This window comes from Eptesicus fuscus, chromosome 23, assembly GCF_027574615.1.
Source record: "Eptesicus fuscus isolate TK198812 chromosome 23, DD_ASM_mEF_20220401, whole genome shotgun sequence".
In the NCBI taxonomy this organism is placed as follows: domain Eukaryota; kingdom Metazoa; phylum Chordata; class Mammalia; order Chiroptera; family Vespertilionidae; genus Eptesicus; species Eptesicus fuscus.
This window is the reverse complement of record NC_072495.1, coordinates 1967573-1989639: the sequence shown is the minus strand read 5'-3', so window position 1 is coordinate 1989639 and position 22067 is coordinate 1967573. Positions and strand designations below refer to the sequence as shown.

At 56.5% G+C, this 22067-nt stretch overlaps 1 protein-coding gene across 1 annotated transcript in view; it reads left to right on the top strand.

The window, feature by feature from the left end:
* GRIK4 (glutamate ionotropic receptor kainate type subunit 4) overlaps positions 1-22067 on the top strand; it is a 204195-nt gene that overhangs the window by 141096 nt on the left and 41032 nt on the right. The window contains exons 10-12 of the mRNA XM_054712522.1: positions 4730-4837; positions 7884-8087; positions 19883-19996. Of these exons, the coding sequence (XP_054568497.1) occupies positions 4730-4837; positions 7884-8087; positions 19883-19996 (426 nt within the window). The remainder of the gene's footprint in view (positions 1-4729; positions 4838-7883; positions 8088-19882; positions 19997-22067) is intronic.

Sequence of the window (22067 nt, the reverse complement as noted above, 5' to 3'; positions counted from 1 at the left end):
GAGGCCCGCGGGCCGCGAGTTTGACATGCTTGCAGTAGAGCCTGTGTTTTCCTTGGTCCCGTGGCCGCTGCCCCAGGGCCCTAAGCACAGCCGTGGGAAGGCAGCGCCACTGGAGACGGCTGTTCTGCCGGCAGTGAGCAGTGACAGTTCACAGTGAGAGAGGGACTCGGTGGAAGTGGGCAAAGGAACGCAGAAGAGCACAGAATGAAGGCATGGCCGCTCCCCCACACATCCCGGCACCACGGGCAGCTGGCCTCGCGAGGACACACTGGGATGGCGTTACCGATGCTCATGTTCTTGAGAAGACAGTGGACATTGTGATTTCCCTACAAAGAGTCTTTTGAAATAATGCTTTCAAATACATAATTTAAATCTCCAAAATTGTAGTGATTTAAGGAGCAAGGTTATTGTAATTTATATGGAGCCTGTATCCGTTGGCGTGTGGGATAATGGTACTTGCTGTGCTTGTGCAGATACATTCCATGTCCGTTACGCTTCCCTAAGCTTTCATATCTGACTAGGCCCGCCTAGCACCAGAGGTTTCCTCCAAGAGCGTGAGCGTCAGGAGGAGAAGGAGGACACGCTTGCCGTCAACATTGTGACCCCCTGAAGCAGCTCTGGGCCTTGTTCTGAATCCTTCCTTTCCCGTTTAGCAGCTCTGTTACTAGGGGGAATATTAACATATGTGGGCCTCCCTGTCCCCACCAATAAAGCAGTGGCAATGCGATTTGTAAGAATGAACTTCCGCCTCCCGCCCCGAGCCGGGGTGAGCGTGGGTGGCCCGGGCTGCGCCGGAGCCCACAGGCCTGGGAGCCCGTTATGCAGAGTGGGCACAAGGAGGTTTAGTTGTTCGTATGGAAAAGAATACAATAACTAATGGATAATAATATAAGAATAAACTTCCACGCTCACAGATGGAGACCTACCTGTGCCCACCCATGCGCTTCCCTTCCCGGCTCTGTGGGTGGCATCGGGGAGAGCTTGAACCCGGCCCCCGGGGAAGTGTTTCCACCACAGAAATCGGGGAATGTTGCAGATCAGGGCCTTGTTCCCGGGGAGCCCCGCACAGGCAGCCACCAGCCCCTCTGATCACCCCACCCCCCTCCTTCCCCCTCAGCATTGTTGTCTGAGCTGCTCTGCCTGCCCCTCCTGCCTCGGACCATGGGGCACGTGCCCTGGCACTGACAGCCCGCCCTCCTGGAGTCTGGGACCCAGTCAGCCCCAAGGGGGCCTGAGCACTGGCCTTTCTAGCGTCAGTGCTGCTGGTCCAGGAACCAGACCTGAAGGCCCCGCCTCCGCTGCCTAACAGACTGAGTCGCCAAGGCAAAGCTAGGCACAGGGAGTCCCAGCTTCTGTCTTGGACGATGGCGTGAAACAGTAAATCAACAGGAGGCACAGCCACATGTTTCGGTGACGACAGCTGTGTCTCCTGCCCCCTGGCATGTGCATGGCATGGTCGGTGCCTGGTGGGTGAGGCAATTAGCTTGTACCCCAGGGCACCTGGCTGTGTTTCTCACTTTCCCTCCCACTGCCTTTCAGCAATCAGATTGCACGGGTAATAGCTGCCAAGCCACTTCATTGAAGCTGATGAGGTTATTAATTTCCTGGGGGCTAATGGAAGGATGGTGTGAGATTAATTTTCCGGTTGGCGTTTAGGGGCTCGTTAGTCTCTCTGCTGCGTTCCCAAAGGTGGGGACAGTCAATGGCTCAGCTGTTGCTCTGGTTCTGGGTAAATCACTGTACCCCTGATTTCTGTGGGTCCCCATCTCGTGGCTCAGGTAAGACCATGCCGTTGGGGCTGGGGAGACAATGAGGCTTGGGTCTCCTGAGAACAGCGACGTGGGAAGTGGGCTGGGCACCAACACAGATAGGCCAGTGCACAGGTGGGTGGGGAGATGGATAGAAGAACAAACATGTGCGGTGGAGCATGGGAGGAGCAGGGCAGGATGAGGAGGAGCATGGGAGGAGCAGGGCAGGATGAGGTGGAGCATGGGAGGAGCAGGGCAGGATGAGGAGGAGCATGGGAGGAGCCAGCAGGATGAGGAGGAGCATGGGAGGAGCAGGGCAGGATGAGGTGGAGAACGGGAGGAGCCGGCAGGGGGCCAGGAAGGCCTCCAGGAGCGCCCTCTGGTGTCAAGAGCAGAGGGGTCGATGCTGGAGCCCTCAAGGTGACCTCAGGTTGATGGCTCTTTTCGTTTGGTGTCAGTTTCTTTCTCAATAAGATGCGTTTCCTGTGCGGATGTGCAGGAGACACTCTTGTGAAGGGAAGGTGAACAGGAGCATGTACAGGACCCGCCAGCCCTCCAGGGGGCGCCCTCGCAGGGGCTGGGGAGGAGGCTGGGCCGTTGCCCTGTGGTAGATGACAGTAGCACCTGTGGAGACCCTGGAGGTGGGCAGGAGGCCCCAGTGATGGTCCAGGGAGGTCCGAGCTCAGCCCCTCTCCAGTCTCTACGGTGACATCAGGGAGATGGTACTGCTCACTCACCACTGACCCCTCCAGGTGAGATGAGGACCCGGGGACAGGTCTCTACTGAGGTTGAAGCTTTCACAGGAGGGACTCTGAGCCCAGCTCTGGTGGCCAGAGACACATGGCACCCATGGAAACGTAAGGGTTTTCCAAGAAAGCTGCTGCTGGTGCCTGGCAACCCCTGAAGGCAGATGTGGGCACTGCCTGAAGGCGGATGTGGGCACTGCCTGAAGGCGGATGTGGGCACTGCCTGAAGGCGGATGTGGGCAACCCCTGAAGGTGGATGTGGGCAACCCCTGAAGGCGGATGTGGGCACTGCCTGAAGGTGGATGTGGGCAACCCCTGAAGGCGGATGTGGGCACTGCCTGAAGGCGGATGTGGGCACTGCCTGAAGGCGGATGTGCGCACTGCCTGAAGGCGGATGTGGGCACTGCCTGAAGGCGGATGTGGGCAATGCCTGAAGGTGGATGTGGGCAACCCCTGAAGGCGGATGTGGGCAACCCCTGAAGGTGGATGTGGGCAACCCCTGAAGGTGGATGTGGGCAACCCCTGAAGGTGGATGTGGGCACTGCCTGAAGGTGGATGTGGGCAACGCCTGAAGGTGGATGTGGGCACTGCCTGAAGGCAGATGTGGGCACTGCCTGAAGGCGGATGTGGGCACTGCCTGAAGGCGGATGTGGGCACTGCCTGAAGGTGGATGAGGGCACAGCCTGAAGGTGGATGTGGGCACTGCCTGAAGGCGGATGTGGGTACTGCCTGAAGGCGGATGTGGGCACTGCCTGAAGGCGGATGTGGGCACTGCCTGAAGGCGGATGTGGGCACTGCCTGAAGGTGGATGTGGGCAACCCCTGAAGGTGGATGTGGGCAACCCCTGAAGGTGGATGTGGGCACTGCCTGAAGGCGGATGTGGGCACTGCCTGAAGGTAGATGTGGGCACTGCCTGAAGGCGGATGTGGGCACTGCCTGAAGGTGGATGTGGGCAACCCCTGAAGGTGGATGTGGGCACTGCCTGAAGGCGGATGTGGGCACTGCCTGAAGGCGGATGTGGGCACTGCCTGAAGGCGGATGTGGGCACTGCCTGAAGGTGGATGTGGGCACTGCCTGAAGGCGGATGTGGGCACTGCCTGAAGGCGGATGTGGGCACTGCCTGAAGGCGGATGTGGGCACTGCCTTGGGTTCTAACAAGCCATCACTTGTCTCTCCTGAACAGAAATGATTTGCCAGGGGCTCCAGCAAGTAGAAATGTGTTGGTAACACACACACACACACACACACATACACACACACACACACACACACACACACACCACACACGCGGTTCCACTGGGAAAACAACATCTAAAAACCCAAAGCTGTTGCGTTTCGCTCTTGGTAACTTAGTGGAGAACTAAGTGGTGGACTTTTTGCGCCTAGAAATGAAGACAACAGGGAAGACAAAAGAAAATGGCATTTCTTAATGTTGGGCTAAACACGGTATCACCACCACCCAGTGAGGTTTCTCTCGTTAGTCCCAGTGGCAGGCGAGGAAGCGTGCTCAGAGAGGTGCAGTTGCTTCTCAGAGGCTGCACAGCTGCGACCCACGCTCCTGGGGCTGCGGAATAACATGCAGCAAAGTGGCGCCTCCAGGACTCGGGCTCGAGAGGACAGAGGAAACCTTCTCCTCCACCCCTAGGCAGAGAGGGAGACTCGGAAAGACTGAAGCCACTTGTCTCAGTCTCACATCTGGCAGGGGAACCGAGCAGGACTGGAACCGGGTCTTCCCTCTTCGGGTTCCTTCATTCATCGCCCCGCTCAGCAAACATTAAAGGCCTGGGTGTCCCAGTTCTCCCCGACCCGCCTCCTGACTCTCACGAAGAGAAACAGAGTTACTGCAGGCAGGAGCGAGCAAAGGCTGCGTGGCTCCTTCCCGCCTCCAGACAATGCGAACCCGCATGTTCCATTCCCTTTTGTGTGACAGAAGGTCCCTGCGCTCCATTCCATTCCTGACTTCCTTTTCCGTTTGATCCTCCCACCGCTCCTGAGCCTTTGCCCCTTTCTTCCCTTCCTCCCTCAGGTCTCTTCACCCTTTTCTGACCCCCAACCCCTGGAAATTACCCCAGGTTAGCCCCTTGGCTGCGTAGGCCGTAGGCCGCCTCTCCCAGCTTCTGTGGCTGACCTGGGGCCAGGACACCGGCCTCTCGGCTCCTGCACCTGCAGGCCTCTCGCCAGCTGCCAGCCCCCGCCTCCCGCCATCTCCCAGCCCTTTCTCCTTGGTCTCCTCAGATTGGCCAGTGGCACGTGGCGGACGGCCTCAGCATGGATAGCCGCCTCTACGCCTCCAACACGTCCAACAGTCTCTTCAACACCACCCTGGTCGTCACCACCATCCTGGTAAGCAGGTGCCCCCGCCTCTGGCTGCAGCCCAGGGTGCTCCCCAGGTCCAGCCACTCACAGGCTCCCGAGCGAGCGGAGGATGGCGCTCTGTCACAGCCCCGCCAGCTGCGGCAGCGTGGGGCGCAATTCACTCCAGTTGCTGAGTCCCAAAGCAGCTGGGAGGGAGGGAAGGAGAGAGGGAGGGAGGGAGGGAGGGAGGGAGGGAGACGCCCCATTTGGGGACGCTCTTCCAGGCAGCCGGGGAGCTGTGATGCCGAGGGAAGGGGACCTAGAGGCACAGGCGGGAGAAGCCCACCAGGCCGTCCCCTTCGCGTGCATAACAGCCACCTCGCTCGGCGCCCATGGCGGGCCAGTGCCCCTGCAGGGACCCTGCAGGCCAGCGGTGCTCCTGGCCCATGGCCTCTTGTCAGCTGCTGAGGCAGAGTCCCCACGCCCTCCTCCCCGCACCCTCCTCCCCGCGCCAGGCACTGCGCTCCTTCCTGCCCTCAGAGACGAGACGGGAGACTCCGTCCTGTCCTCAGGTCAGAGGCGAGGGTGGCCAGGCAGGCTCGGCCCCGGCCAAGGCAGCCTTCTTCCCCCTGAGGACCATGTTTTCAAAGATGTGTCAGTGCAGCCACCTGCGTGGACGAAGTGGCAATGACGTGGTTCCTCTCGCCCCCGCTCCGTTAACTGCTGGGCAGCACACCTCCCTGCCCGGCCACCTGCCAGCGGCACCCAGTGTGGCCGCACTGATAGGGTCCAGCCCCAAGCAGGGGCGGGAGGCATTCCTGCGGCTCAGCCTATGGTCGCTAAATGTGCACGGCCTGCAGGCGCGCTGCTTCTCTCAGGCTTTCAGAGATGCTGAAGGGCTCGGGACCTCCATCACCTCCTTCGTGAGCTGCTGGCCCGGGCTCTGGGCTGGACCGGAGGTGCTACCAGCAGAGTGGGGCGTAGGCCGGGAAGGAGGCGCACACCTAGCACCTAAGGGTCCAAGGGGAGAGAGTCCCACCCTCCGGAGGTCAGCAAAGCCTTCCGAGGAGAAGGGCATGGAAGCCGAGCTCCAGGACAGGGCGGGGAGGGAGGAATGAATCGGAGAGTGTTGTCAATGCCGGAAATGCTGGGAAGGGCAGATCCCCAGCTGAGCCTGGGGGAGCGGTGAGCTCCGCGGCCAGAGGCTGTGGAGGGACTTGCAGAGGCCAGGCAGCTGAGCTTTCCCTGCACCGGGGGGGGGGGGGGGGGGGGGGGGGGGGGGGGGGGGGGGGGGGGGGGGAGGTGCCACTGGCTGGCTGTTCGTTCACTGATGGGCGTTTATTATCCCGTGTGCTGGGCGCTGTGCATGCTCAGTACCAGACAGGCCTGGGGCAGGCGAGCTGTGTAAATACCCAGGTGGGCAAAGCCCCTGAGGGAAGGTGTGAGCAGACACCTGACAGGACAGACGTGGCAGCCAAGGGCCAGCTGGGAAGAGAGGTCCTGGGCAGAGGGCGCACTGAAGCAAAGGGCAGGCCGAGCAGCTCCCGTCTCAGCTCCAGCTTCCGCTCCCTGAGTCGCGGCCTCCGCCTGGAGCACATCCGCTGCCCTCTGGCCGCCACCAGCTCACAGAGCCACACGCCTGGGTCCAGGGGCCCTGGGCGCCCTCCCGCCGGGTGTGCAGATGAGGAGCTGAGGCTCAGAGAGACGCAACTGGCGGTTGGGGAGGCTCTGCCGGCCTGCTTTCCTCTCCCGACTTGCACGCTGCTCACTCAGGGCCAGTTGCATTCCCTCCCGTCCTGTGGGTGCCCCCCCCCCCCGTCCCCCCACTCTCCACGAAAGGCTGCCCTGGAGCCTGCCTGACACCTTCCCTTCGTGACTGTCAGGGCCTTGACTTTCTGACCCTCAGCTCTTCTGGACGCTTCTGCTGTCTTCTGTGGCCGCCCTCACTCCCCTAACATCACGGTCTCCACGAGGTCTGCTTACCCCTCTCGGTCCTTCCTCGCTCCTTCCCCTCAGTGGCCTCACAGATTCTGCACCTTCCGCCACGGCCGCTACAGGAGCCTCCCAGCTTCGGCCCCAACCTTGCCCTCACTCCATTGTGAACAGGTTCAACAGGTTCCAGATCCGTTCCTTCCAAATCATCCCTGGCCGGAGGCGCCGCCCTCAGTCATCTGTCCAGGCTCCAAGGGTCTGAGGACCTCACCCCTGTGTGCCCGGCGCCCACGCGGTCACCACGCCTGACCCTCTCTGTGTCCCTCCCGAGTCAAACTGTGGCTCAGGACTCAGTATTTCATATCAGGCAGCGTCTGTTCTCACCCCCAGACATTCAGGCCCTTGCTTCTCAATATTCTACACTCCTATCTTAAGTCTTTAAAACTGTAATGCTTCTCTAGTATATGTGTGGTGTACAGGCACCTCGTGCTGGCATCCAAGGCCCTACTGACCTTAATTCATCTCCCTAAATTTCTTCTCTTACCCCCCGCTCCCCACAGCCCATGCTTCCCTAAATGGAGGGCCCATTGTCCCCCGATGCCCCTGCATGACCTCACTCGGGATTATGCCCTTGATCATGCCCGTGGGGCCTGCCCTCCACACCCTCCCATTGGTCAGTGTTCTGTCATCCTCCAGGCCCCGCTCACAGCCCACCTCCTCCACGGAGCTTTCCAGAGGCCCTGTCCCTCTTCCCAACACTCCTGGCTGGCCCAGCGCCGCCGTGGCTGCAGGTGTTCAGCATGTTCTTACCTGGCCTGCTGTAGCCTCAGCATCCTGTATCTCATAGAGCTCAGTGATAGGTCCGTGTGCAATAAACAAACAGGCCAGGGATGGAATGGGGTGGGGTCAGGAGATGACCTTACACAAGGCAGAGGGCCTTCAGCTTGACTCTGCAGTGGGACTCCTGTTTGTTCCTGGTAAGATAAGTGCCTTGAATTGGGAGGAGGGGAGCTAACCACCACCTCCAAAGTCGCCCGTTACTTAAGCCACTTCCCTTCATCTACCCCATCGCCTCCCGAATCTCCTGTGCCCTGGGTCCCATCTTGTGTGGCTAAGACACCAGGGCTAAGATGAGAATGACAGCTGCCCAGTTTTGCTGCAGGAAAACCCATATTTAATGCTGAAGGGGAATCACCAGGAGATGGAAGGCAATGACCGCTACGAGGGCTTCTGTGTGGACATGCTCAAAGAGCTAGCAGAGATCCTCCGGTTCAACTACAGGATCCGCCTGGTCGGGGATGGCGTGTACGGCGTGCCCGAGGCCAACGGCACCTGGACGGGAATGGTCGGGGAGCTGATCACGAGGGTAAGGAATGAACAGGTGATTTGGACTTGGGAGTGGGCTGGGGAGGGAGATGGAAGGACATGAAGCTGTGCTGTGTGCTTATAAACCCTCCATTGATTCAGTCAGTCAGTCATTTTTCACTTATTTCTCTGCTCATTGCACAAATTTTTGCTGAGCTGTCCCTGGTGAGAATCATTGGTGACTATTTAAAACTATGATGCCCACCTAGAAGGCCCAGTCCAGCACCTGTAACAGGTAAGGGAGGCTTTGACCAATTTACAGGAATCAAAGGGCTCTGCTTTTGGATAATCCAGGTGCTCTTTGTTCTGATTATCGTATTGCTCATGAGCACCCCCTGGCAGGGCTGGGACAGGTCCCAGGAAAGTGAAACACACCAGCATCAGCTGACTTTGACCTTGAGAGGTGCTGTCAGGGAGAGATGGTTAGACACAGGGGAGAGGGCTGGAGAATCAAAATGGTGGCGTAAGTAAATGCTAGTACTCACCAACTCCCACAACCACATCAAAATTACAACCAAAATACAGAACAACCATCATTCAGAGCTGCCTGAAACCTGGCCGAATGGAAGTCCTACAACCAGAGAAGTAAAGGAGAAAGCACATCAAGACTGCTAGGAGGGGCAGAGGCACAGAACACGCTAGTCTGACACTCATGTGTGGCGTGTTGTTAATCCGGAGGAATATCTCGGCTGCAGAGGCCTCCCGTGAGGAGCAAAGGGTCCCAGCCCCGCACCAGGCTCCCAGCCCAGTGCTGGGAAGAGAAGCCCCAAAAATGTTAAGCTGTAAAAATCATTGGGAATTGTGGCCAAGTGACAGAAGCTGCTCCGGCAGTTCCTCTTAAAGAACCCACACAGGGACTTATTGGACTTACTCCCCCTGGTGAGTCTCTGAGATCCTGCCCCACCCAATTTGCAGCCCCACCCAAGCGGTTTGCAGCAGCTTTTCCATATGAATAGCCTATCCTGGCTCAAGATTCAGACTTTCCTAAAATCTCTCAAATAAGCAGTAGCTGGTGTCAGCATGCCCCTACTTCTCAGTAAGAGGCCCAAAGCCCAACACAAGTAGCATTCATCTGCAGATCCCTCTGTAGCTACTACCAAGTGGCCCCAGTCAGGGCACAGGCAGTGACTGACTTTGCACCTCCAGGGAGGCCCCAGAGGAAATGCACCCCATGGACAGCTTCAGAGCACACCAGATTACAACTCCACACATCCACAAGTCACTCACTCAAGGTACAGACTCAGTGAGCACCAAAGCCCCACGGAAGTAAGTCCTGCTCCATAGGGGGCTCCTGCACAGCAGCTCTTCCACTGTAGTCGTCGCTGGTCCTTGCAGCCAATTGGCCTTGGGGTCAATCCCTCCCAATGATGCCAACAGCAATCATGGCTCAACTACAAGAAGGTAGTGCACACAGCCCACACAGGTGCCCACCTAGAAGGCCCAGTTCAGGTGACTGGGGAGGCTGAACCACTGGTCCCTACAGGACACCTACTACACAAGGCCACTCTACCAATTCCAGGAGACATAGCAGCTCTACCTAATGCACAGAAACAAACGCAGGGAAGCAACCAAAATGTGGAGACAAAGAACATGTCACAAATGAAAGAACAGAATAAATCTCCAGAAAAATAACTAAATGAAATGAAAGCAAGCAAACTATTTACAGAGTTCAAAACAATGGTTATAAGGAAGCTCGTGAAACTTAATGAGATCTTCAAGGGACTTAGTGAGAACATCAAACACATGAAAAGGATCAGACAGAAATGAATGATACACTAACTGAAATAAAGAATAATTTATAGGGAATCAACAATAGAGGATCCAAGAATCTGGTCAACAATTTGGAATATGAGGAAGCAAAAAACACCCAATCAGAACAACAAAAAAAAAAAAAATCCAAAAATGTGAAGATAGTGTAAGGAGCCTCTGGGACAACTTCAAATGTGACAACATTTGCATCATGGAAGTACCAGAAGGAGAAGAGTGAGAGCAAGATATTGAAAACCCATTTGAAGAAATAATGACAGAAAAGTTCCCCCACCTGGTGAAAGAAATAGACTTACAAGTCCAGGAAGCACAGAGAGTCCCAAATAAGAGGAACCCAAAGAAGCCCACACCAAGACACATCATAATTAAAATGCCAAGGGCAAAAGACAAAGAGAGAATCTTAAAAGCAGCAAGAGAAAAGCAGTTAGTTACCTACAAGGGAGTGCCCATACGACTGTCAGCTGATTGCTCAACAGAAACTATGCAGGCCAGAAGGGAGTGGCAAGAAATACTCAAAGTGATGAATAGCAAGGACCTACAACCAAGATTACTCTACCCAGCAAAGCTATCATTTAGAATTGAAGGTCAGATAAAGAGCTTCCCAGATAAGAAAAAGCTAAAGGAATTCATCAACACCAAACCAGTATTATATGAAACTAGAGGCCCAGTGCACAAAATTGTGCACAGACCAGGGAGGTGGGGGTCCCTCAGCCTGGCCTGTGCCCTTTCTCAGTCTGGGAGCCCTCAGGGGATGTCCGACTGATGGCTTAGTCTTTTGAACTTCTAAGCCATCAATTCGACATCCTTAGCGCTGCTGTGGAGGCGGGAGAGGGTCCCGCCACTGCTGGTGTGCTCGGCAGCCATGAGCCCAGCTTCTGGCTGAGCTGTGCTCCCCCTGTGGAGTGCACTGACCACCAGGATGCAGCTCCTGCATTGTCTGCCCCCTGGTGGTCAGTGCATGTCATAGCGACCAGTCATTCCACCTTCAGGTGATTTGCATATTATCCTTTTATTATATAGGATGTTGAAGGGTATTCTTTAAGAAGAAGAACAAGAAAAAAAAAGATTTTTTAAATGAACAATAAAATGGCAAAAAATGCATTATCTATCAACAATTGAATCTAAAAATCGAAATAAATGAACAAGGAATCTAAAGAACAAAATACACTGATGAATAAAATAGAACCAGAGGCATGGGAGCATGGAACACACTGACGTATCTCAGAGGGAAGGGGGAGGAGCAGGAAGAGATCAACCAAAGAACTTATATGCACACATGCATTATCCATGGACACAGACCATAGGGTACGAAGGCCTAGGGTGGGATGTGAACTGGGGGAGGGGGGCAATGGGGGGGAAAGCGGGACATCTGTAATACTCTCGGCATTAAATATTTAAAAATAAAGAAATAAGTAAAATCACAGGGAAGGATCGGCGTCAGAGGATTCGTCACAGGTGCAGTTACTGCTTGTTGTGTCATTTTCTGCCTTCGCTAAAGCGCTCTTACAGACCCAGGGCCAAGGTGCATTTGTTCAGGCTCACCAGTCCAGGATTTTCAGAGGGAATGCGGATTAAAATTCAGGTGAGCATCACAGAATACCAGTCGTCTGTTAGGTGAGAGCAGGAATGTGGGACGTTCTTCCAGCCCCTGGCCGGGTGCTCAGTTGAGTGAAGCATCATATCCTACAGCCAGAGGGTGCATGTTTGATCCCCAGTTGGGCCACATGAGAAACAGCTGATCAATGTCTCTCTCTCTCTGTCTCTCTCTCTCTCTCTCTCTCTTCCCCCCCCTCCACCCCGTTCCCCTCTCTAAAATAAATAAAAAATAAAATTTACAAAACAACAACAAAGCCTTTCCAGGGGAAAATCTCTTGTTTTCTTGGTACACACTATTAACATCTGTAAAAATTAGTCATTATTAATGCAAGGCCCATGTCTTCCTAACTGGCGTTTGTGGTCAGGGTGGGGGTGGGCACCCCAGTGCAGTCTGCACCGCCCCTTCACCCTGCTCTCCGGGGCAGCCCTGCAGCCTCCCAGCCGATGCCAGCGTGCCACGTGCTGCACGTCCTTCTCTCCAGTCCTCACACACGTGCCTTCCAGCTCCGTGTCATCCCCACTGTCACACGAGCCACCTGAGCTCAGAGCTGGGACGACGGGTCTGAACCCACAGTCAGGACGAGGCTGCGCTGGGGTCTGAACGCCGAGCCGCAGGCTTCCCCTGCAGCACGGGCCTCCGGGCCTGTGCCGTCCCCAAGGGAGGCCGCCTCGGTGCCGGCCCTGCCTCCCCCCCCCCCCCCGCCCCACTCCTCCCTCGCCTCCCGCCTCCCTCCCTGCTTTCTTTCTTCTTCTTTACTCACTTCCCTTCATCCAGTGAATTAATATGGTTTTTAATTTATTGTTGAAAGTGTTACAGGAGTCCCCTTTGTTTCGTTTTTCCCAGTGACCACTCCACCCGTGCCGCCCCTCCCAGGCCTTCACCACACTATCGTCTGTGTCCGTGGCTCTGCACCAAGCACATGCGCCCCCTGGTTAATATGATTTTAACCCTTTACCTGTACCACACTTGGGATATCAGATGCATTTTTTAAAATCCTAGTCTTTAAGGCTTACATTTTAGTTGGGGCATTACATAAGCTACCCTCGACAAAGCGTGCGGGTTCTGTGCAGGCTGGAGCGGGAAGGCGCCGAGAGCTGGGGGCGCTGAGGAGCCTGTCTGGCCGTGTGGACCCGGCGGGCGCACAGCAAGGCTTGTGCAGAGAACGGGGACTGCCCGCTGCCCTGCAGCCCCGGGGCGGTCAGACGTGGGGACTTGCCCTGGGGAGCTGGCCGGTGCAGGGCTGAGCCGTCAACAGGAGGGACAGAGGCCCGGGAGGAGCCTGCAGCCGCTCCCTGGGCGGGGCGGGGCCTGGCTGTGTGGGAGGTGCTGCTTTTCGCCCAGGTCAGCCCCTCCTGGCAGCCCTCCGGCTCGGTCGCACGGTGGGTGGCAGCCAGGGGTGTAGACCAGAGAGCTGAACCCGAGGCGAAGCAGCACCTGCGCCTCAGCCACCACCAGGCTCTGCCCGAGTGAGTCCGGAGAACTGTGTGGAGCCCTGCCCGCGGGCGGCACAGCCTCTGCCTGCTCCCCCAGCGCGCTGGCTGCTGCCCCCTCTCAGCAAGTCAGCGCCTGGCTACCCACCCCCACCCCTGGGATGAGCCTCTGAAGCAGCCAGCCTGGGTCCTTCCTCCCGCACCCCAGGATTGTGGGTCCTGTCCTGACCCTGAGGCCAGGGTCCTGCTAACCCCGCGACGTGTTTTCTGTCCTCGGCCGATGCGTGGCTTCGGCGTCACTGGGCTCGAGGCTGATGAGAAACAGCGGCTGTTTCCCGCACCCACGGCTCTGTGCCCGGACGCCGAGGACTGCCGGGCAGGCTGTCTGTCGGACACGGCGACGGGCGAGACCGCCCTGCTCGCCCAGCATGTGCCGTGCGGGAGGCTGTGTCCACCCGTGGATTTCCTTCCCACAAAGAGGCCTCTGTTTGCCAAGCCGGGTGCCCACTCAGGCTCCCGGAAGGACCGATTTGTGTAATTCACCTGACGGCGCCACCTCACTCCGAATGAGGCGCAGGCATAAAACCGGGAGCCCGCAGCCCGCAGGGCATGCAGATGGAGTCGCTTACTAACCTCATGGGCACAGAGAAAAGTAGAAACGGTTCCGCTCCGGGGAAGTGGGCAGCGTCGGCGCAAAGCGATGACACGCACCGCTGCTGTGTGCGGAGGACCGAGCACCGCCAGGCACGTACCAGGCGCCATTTCCTCCCCGACAGCCTGGTGAGGTGACCATTGTCGCTCACGTTTCATCACAAAGAGGCTGAGGTTGACAGCAGCTTAACAGAAAGGCTATCAGGTCACACAACTAACGAGCGGTTGATCTGAAGTTCAAAGCCAACCCCGCCTGACGTCGACGTCCATGCCGCTCTAATACCCTTGAAGCCCGCGGGAATGACAGTCCAGGGGGCCGTGGTGGCCCAGCGGGAGCTGAGAGGCACCGAGGGGGAGCGCGTTACAGGAGAGAGAACTGGGGACAGACCCGGAGCCTGAATGCCGGGCCGGCCTACGGAACAGGCAGGGGCCTGGGGCCCATCGCAGGGAGGGATGTCCGGAGCGGGAGGCGATGCTGGAAAGGCGGTCGCGGGCGGCCGTGGAGGTGGCTGAGAGGCGTTGGGCTGTACGTCGCAGGCAGCAGGAGCTGCTGGCGCTCGTAGGCAGGGAACGAGGGGTCAGGTCCGTGGTGTAGAAACAGACTCTAAGCGGTGGCTGGCCAGGCGTGTCCCGGAGCCAGCTGCAGCCCCTGGGGCGCCAGGAGCCCGCGTTCCGCTCCATCCAGACCCACTGAGGCGGGCACTCTGGAGGGGCCAGCGATTTGCATGCTAACGGGCTCCGCGGCGCTGGTGCGGGTGTGGGTTTGAGCACGCGGGGCCGTGCAGTTTCCTGGCTGGGTGGAAGCAGCCGACCAGCGCCGGGACTCAGGAGTGATCACGTGGAGACCTGGACGAGGGCGGCAGCATTGAGGTTCCGGTGACGGTCATGACCCACGGGCGTTGGGGGCTGGGACTCAGTTATTGACGGGAGGGCCAGGACAGGAAGGGAGAGGAGGCTCCCGGCTGACGCCTGGTCTCAGTGTTGGTGACAGGTGGCGGGTAACTCATGACCTGAGAAACAGTCCATGGAAAGAGGAGCTGCAGGTGGGAGTGGAGGCGTCCTGGCTTGGATGTGGAGCCCCGGGTCTGGGGCGGAGAGGAGTGCGGAGAGCCCTGCGTGAGGGAGGCCAGCGGGAGGGCAGAGCTGCCGGAGCTCCGTCCAGGAGGCGTCAGGACAGGTGTGATGAGCGGGAGCACTCACTGCTCACCCCGTCCTCACGCCCCTTTCCTCCCTGCGGGCCGCCCAGGACGCGGGCCCCTGCCCCGCTGGCATCCGTCTGTGGCTCGGACAAGTCGCCGCTGCTCCTGCCCCCGGGGGCGGAGAGAAAGCCGTGGCCCGGAGCCCCTGCAGTGCCCGTGGAGGGACTCCGCGGTGCTCTCCCCGCCCCTCCTCCGTTCTGTCACCCGCCTGGCGACATTAGGCTCCGCTCGCACTTGCTCTCTGGGCTCCGGTCCTCAGCCTTCCCGCCGTCTGTCCTCCAGCACCTGCCCAGGTGTGTGCGCGGCCGCGTGGAGACCTGTGTCACAGGGTCGCCGGCCAGCGGGTGACCCCGGCGGAGTGCTGGCCTGGGCATCGGGTGGTCCCGTGGGTGTAAGCGGGAGGCGGCGGGGGTGACGACTAGGACGCGTCCTTCTTGCCTCTGCCATCCTTCCCTCCAGGAGAGCCCGTCGGACCTGTGCAGGCTCAGGAGGCAGCCTCGGAACCAAACTGCCCAGTTTGAACCCAGGTCTGCCACTTGCTTCCTCTGCAACTGGGGCAAGTTCCTTAACCTCTTTGTGCCTCACTTTCCTGATCTGTGAAGTGGGGGTCACAGCAGTGACTTGGCGCCCGGGGGTGTCGGCGCACCGAGGAGGCAGTGCTGGCTGTGTTCCCATCACTCCGCGGCCCTGCAGGCCCTCCTCTGCCTAAAACCCTGCGGGGCCTTCTAATGCTTCTAATTCTCTCAGGCGCACCTTCCGCCGCCTCGCCAGCCTCAGGGCACAGCGCACTTCCGCCCTGGCTCCGCCCTCGGCCTCCTCCAGCCGCTGGAGCTTTGCCTCCAGGGACCGGGCCTGTGTCGCGCACCCTGCATCCCGGCACCCTGCCTGAGCAGGCAGGCAGTGACCAGTGAGGAGGACTGCTGGGCACTGAAGGGGGCGGGAGGGGCAGCGGCTTCTGCAGATAGTCCCCGCCCACCTCAGTATCCCACACTCAGGGAAGGCAGAACCCGAGATACAGGGCTTCTGGGGACCCCCGATGAGCTCAGTGACCCCACGTCACCCTCAGCCAGATACTCAGCCAGAGCCTAATGTGCCCCGCCCCCCCGCCCCCCCGCCCCCCCCCTCCCCCGGAAAGCCAAGTTTTCAGACTGGGACCTCCTTCCCAGCGGGTGGGAGGGATAATGCTGCCCCATTCCCACAGCCTCAGGCCGGCCTGTGGGAGTTCCAGGAGGCTTTCCGTACACAGGGCAGGGGGGGGGAGGGGGGGGGACTGCAGGGACAAGTACCTGGGAAAGAAGGTTCCGGAATGCTCAGTGCAGCCTTTTCTGCGCAGCACCCTCTGTTCCCGGAGCTTCAGAGTTAATCCACCACAGAGCTAGATAACGGCGCAAGGAACGCGAGGCCAGGGGCCGAGGGGCCGGTGAAGTGAGAGGTGCCGGTGAGCCTTGCAGAGGATGGGCAGCTGCGGGCTGGGCACGGAGGGGCAGCTGGCCCCCACAGAGGACGGGAAGAGGGTGTGGGGACCGGGTGGACGGCGGATAAGGGCCCGAGAATAAAGATCTGGAGGCTGATCAGGGTAGAGCCTCGGGTCCGAGGATTCGAAGGAGCTGGGGCGTCATGCTCGGCACGGTCCCGCCCAGGAGCCCGGGAGAGGCCCTCTGGGCGCCACCCACGTCCAGCCTCTCTCCACGGGGAACGCGTTCCCATAGTCATTGCTGGCCGGCTCTTACACACTTGTGAAGAGACTCCCAGATTTCAATCCGCAGTTGCCTTTGTCGGGGAAAGCTGACTGTAGGGAGAGAAACCTGAGGACAGAGCTGTTGACTCTGGTTAATTGGGAGGTGTGTGTGTGTGTGTGTGTGTGTGTATACAGTATATGTGTGTATGTACAGTATGTGTGTATGTACAGTTTGTGTGTATGTGTGTATGTGTGTATGTATATGTGTGTATATAGTATGTGTGTATACAGTATATGTGTGTATGTACAGTATGTGTGTATGTATATGTATGTGTGTATGTACAGTATGTGTGTATGTATATGTATGTGTGTATGTACAGTATGTGTATATGTATATGTGTGTATATAGTATGTGTGTATGTGTGTATACAGTATATGTGTGTATGTACAGTATGTGTGTATGTGTATATGTGTGTACAGTATGTGTGTATGTAAATGTATGTGTGTATATACAGTATATGTGTGTACAGTATGTGTATGTGTACATGTATGTGTGTATGTACAGTATGTGTGTATGTACAGTATGTGTGTATGTATATATGTGTGTATGTACAGTATGTGTATATGTATATGTGTGTATATAGTATGTGTGTATGTGTGTGTACAGTATGTGTGTATGTATATGTATGTGTGTATGTACAGTATGTGTGTATATGTGTGTATATGTGTGTGTACAGTATGTGTGTATGTAAATGTGTGTGTATATACAGTATATGTGTGTACAGTATGTGTGTATATGTATGTGTGTGTGTGCAGTATGTGTGTGTATATGCATGTGTGTGTGTGTATTTAAATAATCACAGAAAGGACTGGGTGCTGTGTTTACCTCTGACCCGTCTTACCAGTTTTGGTTTCTAACATTTCCTTCAATTCCTTCTTTCCAACCAATTTTCTTTTCGCCTCTTCCTCCTCCCAAGTCTTGGGCTGCCGATTTGGCATCCACCACGCACCAGCCTGGCATGGCGCACGCTGGGCTCTGTGGCTGCCTGAACTCAATGCAGGACTGAGGTTCTAGAAGCCCCAAACAGCCCTCACGGAATCTCCAAATGCAGGTGCTAACAGTCCTCTACCCCACCTCCCTCCCTGACCCATGGCTTGATTCACTTGATACAAGTAATCAGCGCTGTCTTGGAGCATATACAGAGCGAGCGCAATGAGCTACTCACACTTTTTATGTTTTGTTAACAATCTCTTACATCTGCAGGCTAGTCTCTTTTCAGCCTGACCTCGCTGTATGAGGTCCTGAGCTTATTAGCCTGCTAAGTCTCCTGGCGGCTTTAGCTGGTGGAACAGAGTTGGGTTGGAGGATTGGGGAGGGGGGTCGGTAGAGAAGGAACTGACCTTGCCAGGGAATGTACCTCTCATCCATCACACGCCCCTGGTGTGGAAAGTGGGGACCAGCGTGTCTCTCCCTACTTCCTTCCAGTGACTGGGAGGAATGTGTGTGAGTATACCTGTTTGTAGATGGTTGGACACTTCACTTTTCGATATTTCTTTCTTCGTATTTTTCATCAACTGATCCATAAGAATTAGGAGTTAAAGAAGCTGAAATATAGCCCTAGCCAGTTTGGCTCGGTGAATAGAGCGTCGGACTGTGGACTGAAGGGTCCTGGGTTCGATTCCAGTCAAGGGCATGTACCTCGGTTGCAGGCTCAATCCCCAGGCACCTTCGGGAAGCAACCAATCGATATGTTTCTCTCTGTCTCTCCCCCTCCCTTCCACTCTCTCTAAAAATCAATGGGAAAATCTCCTCAGGTGAGGATTAACACACATACAAAAAAAGAAGCTGAAATGTAAACCCATGGCGACCAGTCTAGATGCACGCTGCGTTCCTGGGTATTAGCATGCCAGCACCACCGGGCAACTTGGTACATGTGCACCTTCCTGGTCTGGGAGGAGGCCGGGCACTGGCATTTTAATGGAGTCTTTCGGGTGATTGGCTGCCGGGGTCATGGACTACATTGGAGAGCCGCTGAGAAGGACCCAACAACTCTCTTCACCCTGACCCTCAGCTGAGGGATGAGGTTACGGAAGCCTAGAGGAGGGCAGTGGCTAGGGCAGAGCATGGACTAGAATGAACGTCAGCTCTGGGCTCTCCCCACTCTGTTTGCAGGGGAGCAGCCCACTAGGGAGCGAGCTTGCTTTGCAGTGGGATGGAGTTAGATTGGATGCAAGAACTTCTGGCAGAGGGAGCCAACATCCCTCCTTTCCCAGAGGACCTTGACTCAGGACAGACCATCCAATGTGGTGCAACCTGGAGGCAAAACGAAAGGGAGGAAACATCTTCAGAACAAACTCTGCTGATTTTGCATGAAAGGGACCAGAGGGCCTTCCCTCAGTTCTGCTGTGGAAGTTGAATTTTAGCTTCAAGAGCAACTTCAGTGGCCCATGGGCTGGGAGGCCTGTGGCTTGGTCCCAGCTCCAAGGACAAGCTCAGTGATGTTGGGCCACTTGCTTGATTTCTTGGTCTCCATTTTTTCAGCATCTGACCGGAAATGAATGGGTTCCTTTAGATTGTTTTTAATTCCTGTGGTTCCATTATTCTTATATTTTACTAAAGGCCCAGTGCACGAAATTCATGCACTGAGGGGGTGTTCCTCGGCCCAGCCTGCACCCTCTCCAATCTGGGACCCCTCAGAGGTCCACAGGGATCGGGCCTAAACCAGCAGTCAGACATCCCTCTCACAATCCGGGACTGCTGGCTCCTAACCACTCACCTGCCTGCCTGCCTGATTGCCCCCTAACCACTACCCTGCTGGCCGGATTGATGCCTTACCACTCCCCTGCCAGCCTGATCATCCCCAACTGTCCTCCCCTGCTAGCCCGGTCGCCCCCAACTGCCCTCCCCTGCCGACCTGATCTTGCCCCCAACTGCCCTCCCCTGCTGGCCTGTTCACCCCCAACTGCCTTCCCCTGCAGGCCTTCTTGTGGTGGCCATCTTGTGACAACATGGGGCAGCCATCTTGTGATGACGTGAGGGCCACCTAGGCTTTTATTAGTATAGATTGTAATCCTACCCTCTGCAAAAGTGCCTTACACAGTGTGGGAACTCAGTGACATTTTAGTGACTAAATAAATTAATAAGTTGAATAAAAAACAACTCAATGTTGAGGTTCCAAGAAACCTATCTACCAGTTTTCCCATTTGAAACCCCTATTCTAGGGCCTTTGAGTCTCTCTGAGCAGTCTATGTGGTCCTTCCTGCTTTTTGTTCTACTTAGTGTGCAGTGTGCAGAGGGTCTAACCTCCAGTGACCGTCAGTGATCATTCCCACCTTGGAGCTGCTCCTTAGAGTCACTCCCACGACAGAGAAGCCAGACCAGGGTAGCATCCCCCAGCAGCGGTGGCCTCTGTCTCCGTCCTGGTGCCCCATCCCATGCGGCTGCCCCTCTGATGGGCTCTCTCTCCCTTCCAGAAAGCAGACCTGGCCGTGGCTGGCCTCACCATTACCGCTGAGCGCGAGAAGGTGATTGATTTCTCCAAGCCGTTCATGACTCTGGGGATTAGCATTCTTTACCGCGTTCACATGGTAAGCATTTCTGTCACTCATCGTATTTGCATGCAAACACTAAGTTATATAGTAATTAAGAATGACTGTGGGAATATTTAGATTTCAAGACTTAAGTGCCAATGTGCTGGGCTCGTATTTCCCCAGCAGCTGCACGATTGGTAAACAAGAACGGAAGAGTCACACTTGTGGGCGTCCTGTAAATACTGCGTCTGCCTCGCTGAGTAGCGATGGCCAGGAGTGACTGCTCAGTTAGGGACGGCTGGCCTGTTGGTCCCTCTGCTTCCCCCTGGAGGACAGGCCACAGCACAGCGAGGTCCCCAGCACCCTCCAGACTTCACGGCTCAGCTGCCCTCTGCTCACTCGGAGCGTGGTGTCTGGTGGGGGCAGGCCTGCTCCTTCCACTGGTGAATAAAGGGCAGATCATTTAATGTCATGTATCCCTGACATGTCCCCCTCTTCTGCACACATGTTTTAAATGATTTAATTTTTTAATTGATTTTAGAGACAGAGGAAGAGAGAGAAACATCAATTGATTGCCTCCCGCATACACCCCGACTGGGGATCAAACCTGCAACCAGGGCATGTGCCCTGACCAGGAATCAAACCGGCGACCTTTTGCTCCACAGGACGACGCTCAACCAACTGAGCACACTGGCCAGGGCGCCGCATACTTTAACAAGAGAAGGAGGCTTCTGGTTAGGCTGGCTAGAGCGGGTACAGCTGGTGTGAAAAGGAGTTTGTGGAGGCACAGCAATGGGCAGCAGAGGATGGGCAAGACAGCTGGCGGGCAGGGCAGGGAAGGAGCCTGGCTGGGCCTCAGACCGCCATCACATGGCCGGCTCGTACGTAGTGCTCCTAGTTTGTCTGCTAAACCCGAAGAGCTTCCTCTCAGCTTCCTACAAACTAGCTCTCCGTGCGCTGGTATTAGATGGTTTTCCCGGCACTGCAGCCACTGGGGTCCAAGGTCACACAGCATATTCCTCTGTGTTAGTTGGCACCACACGGCTACCCAGCAGGGAAGTCACCAAAGCTCATCCCACGTGTCTGCTGAAGAAGCGACCCTCCCTCTTCTGATCCTCCTCGGGCCTCGGGTTCCAATTCCAGGAAAGGGGATGTTTGCACTCCCAGCCCCAGCCCCAGCTCACAGAGCCCACAGCTGCTAGGGCCTCAGAGACGGGGCCCACGTCTCCAGGGGAAGGCCTCCTTGCACGGCCACCAGGCGGCTCAGAAGAGCACAGCTGTCCTGGGCCTGGGCCTGGGCCTCTCAGGACCCCTGCCGGGCCTGGGGAAGAAGACCAAGCATCTGGAAGAAGAGAACATCAAAATCCCAGGTTTCCAGGCGAAGACGGAGAGAAAGGTGAGGTCACAGACAACGGTCGACAATGCTGTTGCCGTGTCTCTTGTGGATAAAGGGGGTGTTAATCCTCTTCCTCCTCTTTTCACGGTGATGACAGCCCCCATTCCTCAGCACCTCCTCTGTGCCAGACACACTCTCAGGCACCTGTGATGTTGGCTGTTGTTATGGGTTGAAGTGGGGCCCCTCAAAAAATACGTTCAAGTTCTAACCCCCAGCACCTATGAACGTGGTCTTATTTGGAAATCAAGCTAAAGTGAGGTCGTAGTGGATTAGGGCGTCTTTATAGGAAGAGGGAAATCTGGACACAGTCGCACAGGGAGAAGACCATGTGAATTTGAAGGCAGATTGGAGGGAGGTGTCTATAAGCCCGGAAATGCCGAGGATTGCCAGCAGCACCAGGAGCTGGGAGAGACGAGGAGTTCTCCCCTGAAGGCTTTAGAGAGAGCCTGGCCCCGCTCACATCTCGATCTGGGCCTTCCAGTTGCCAGGACTATGAGACGGCACCTTTTTGTTATTGTAAGCCACCAGTTTGTGGTACTTTGTGGTGGCCGCCCGCCCGAGGAAACTAATGTAGCTGTTGTACTTGTTTTAAAAACTTGAACAAGATCACCTACCAATGAGTGAGAGAGAAGAGTTCAAATCCAGGTTTCAGCCTGTTCTCCTAGGGTACCAGGCCTGCACCCTTATTTGTGGGACGTTGGAATAATGGTCCTGTGTACCCTTTCTCATTTA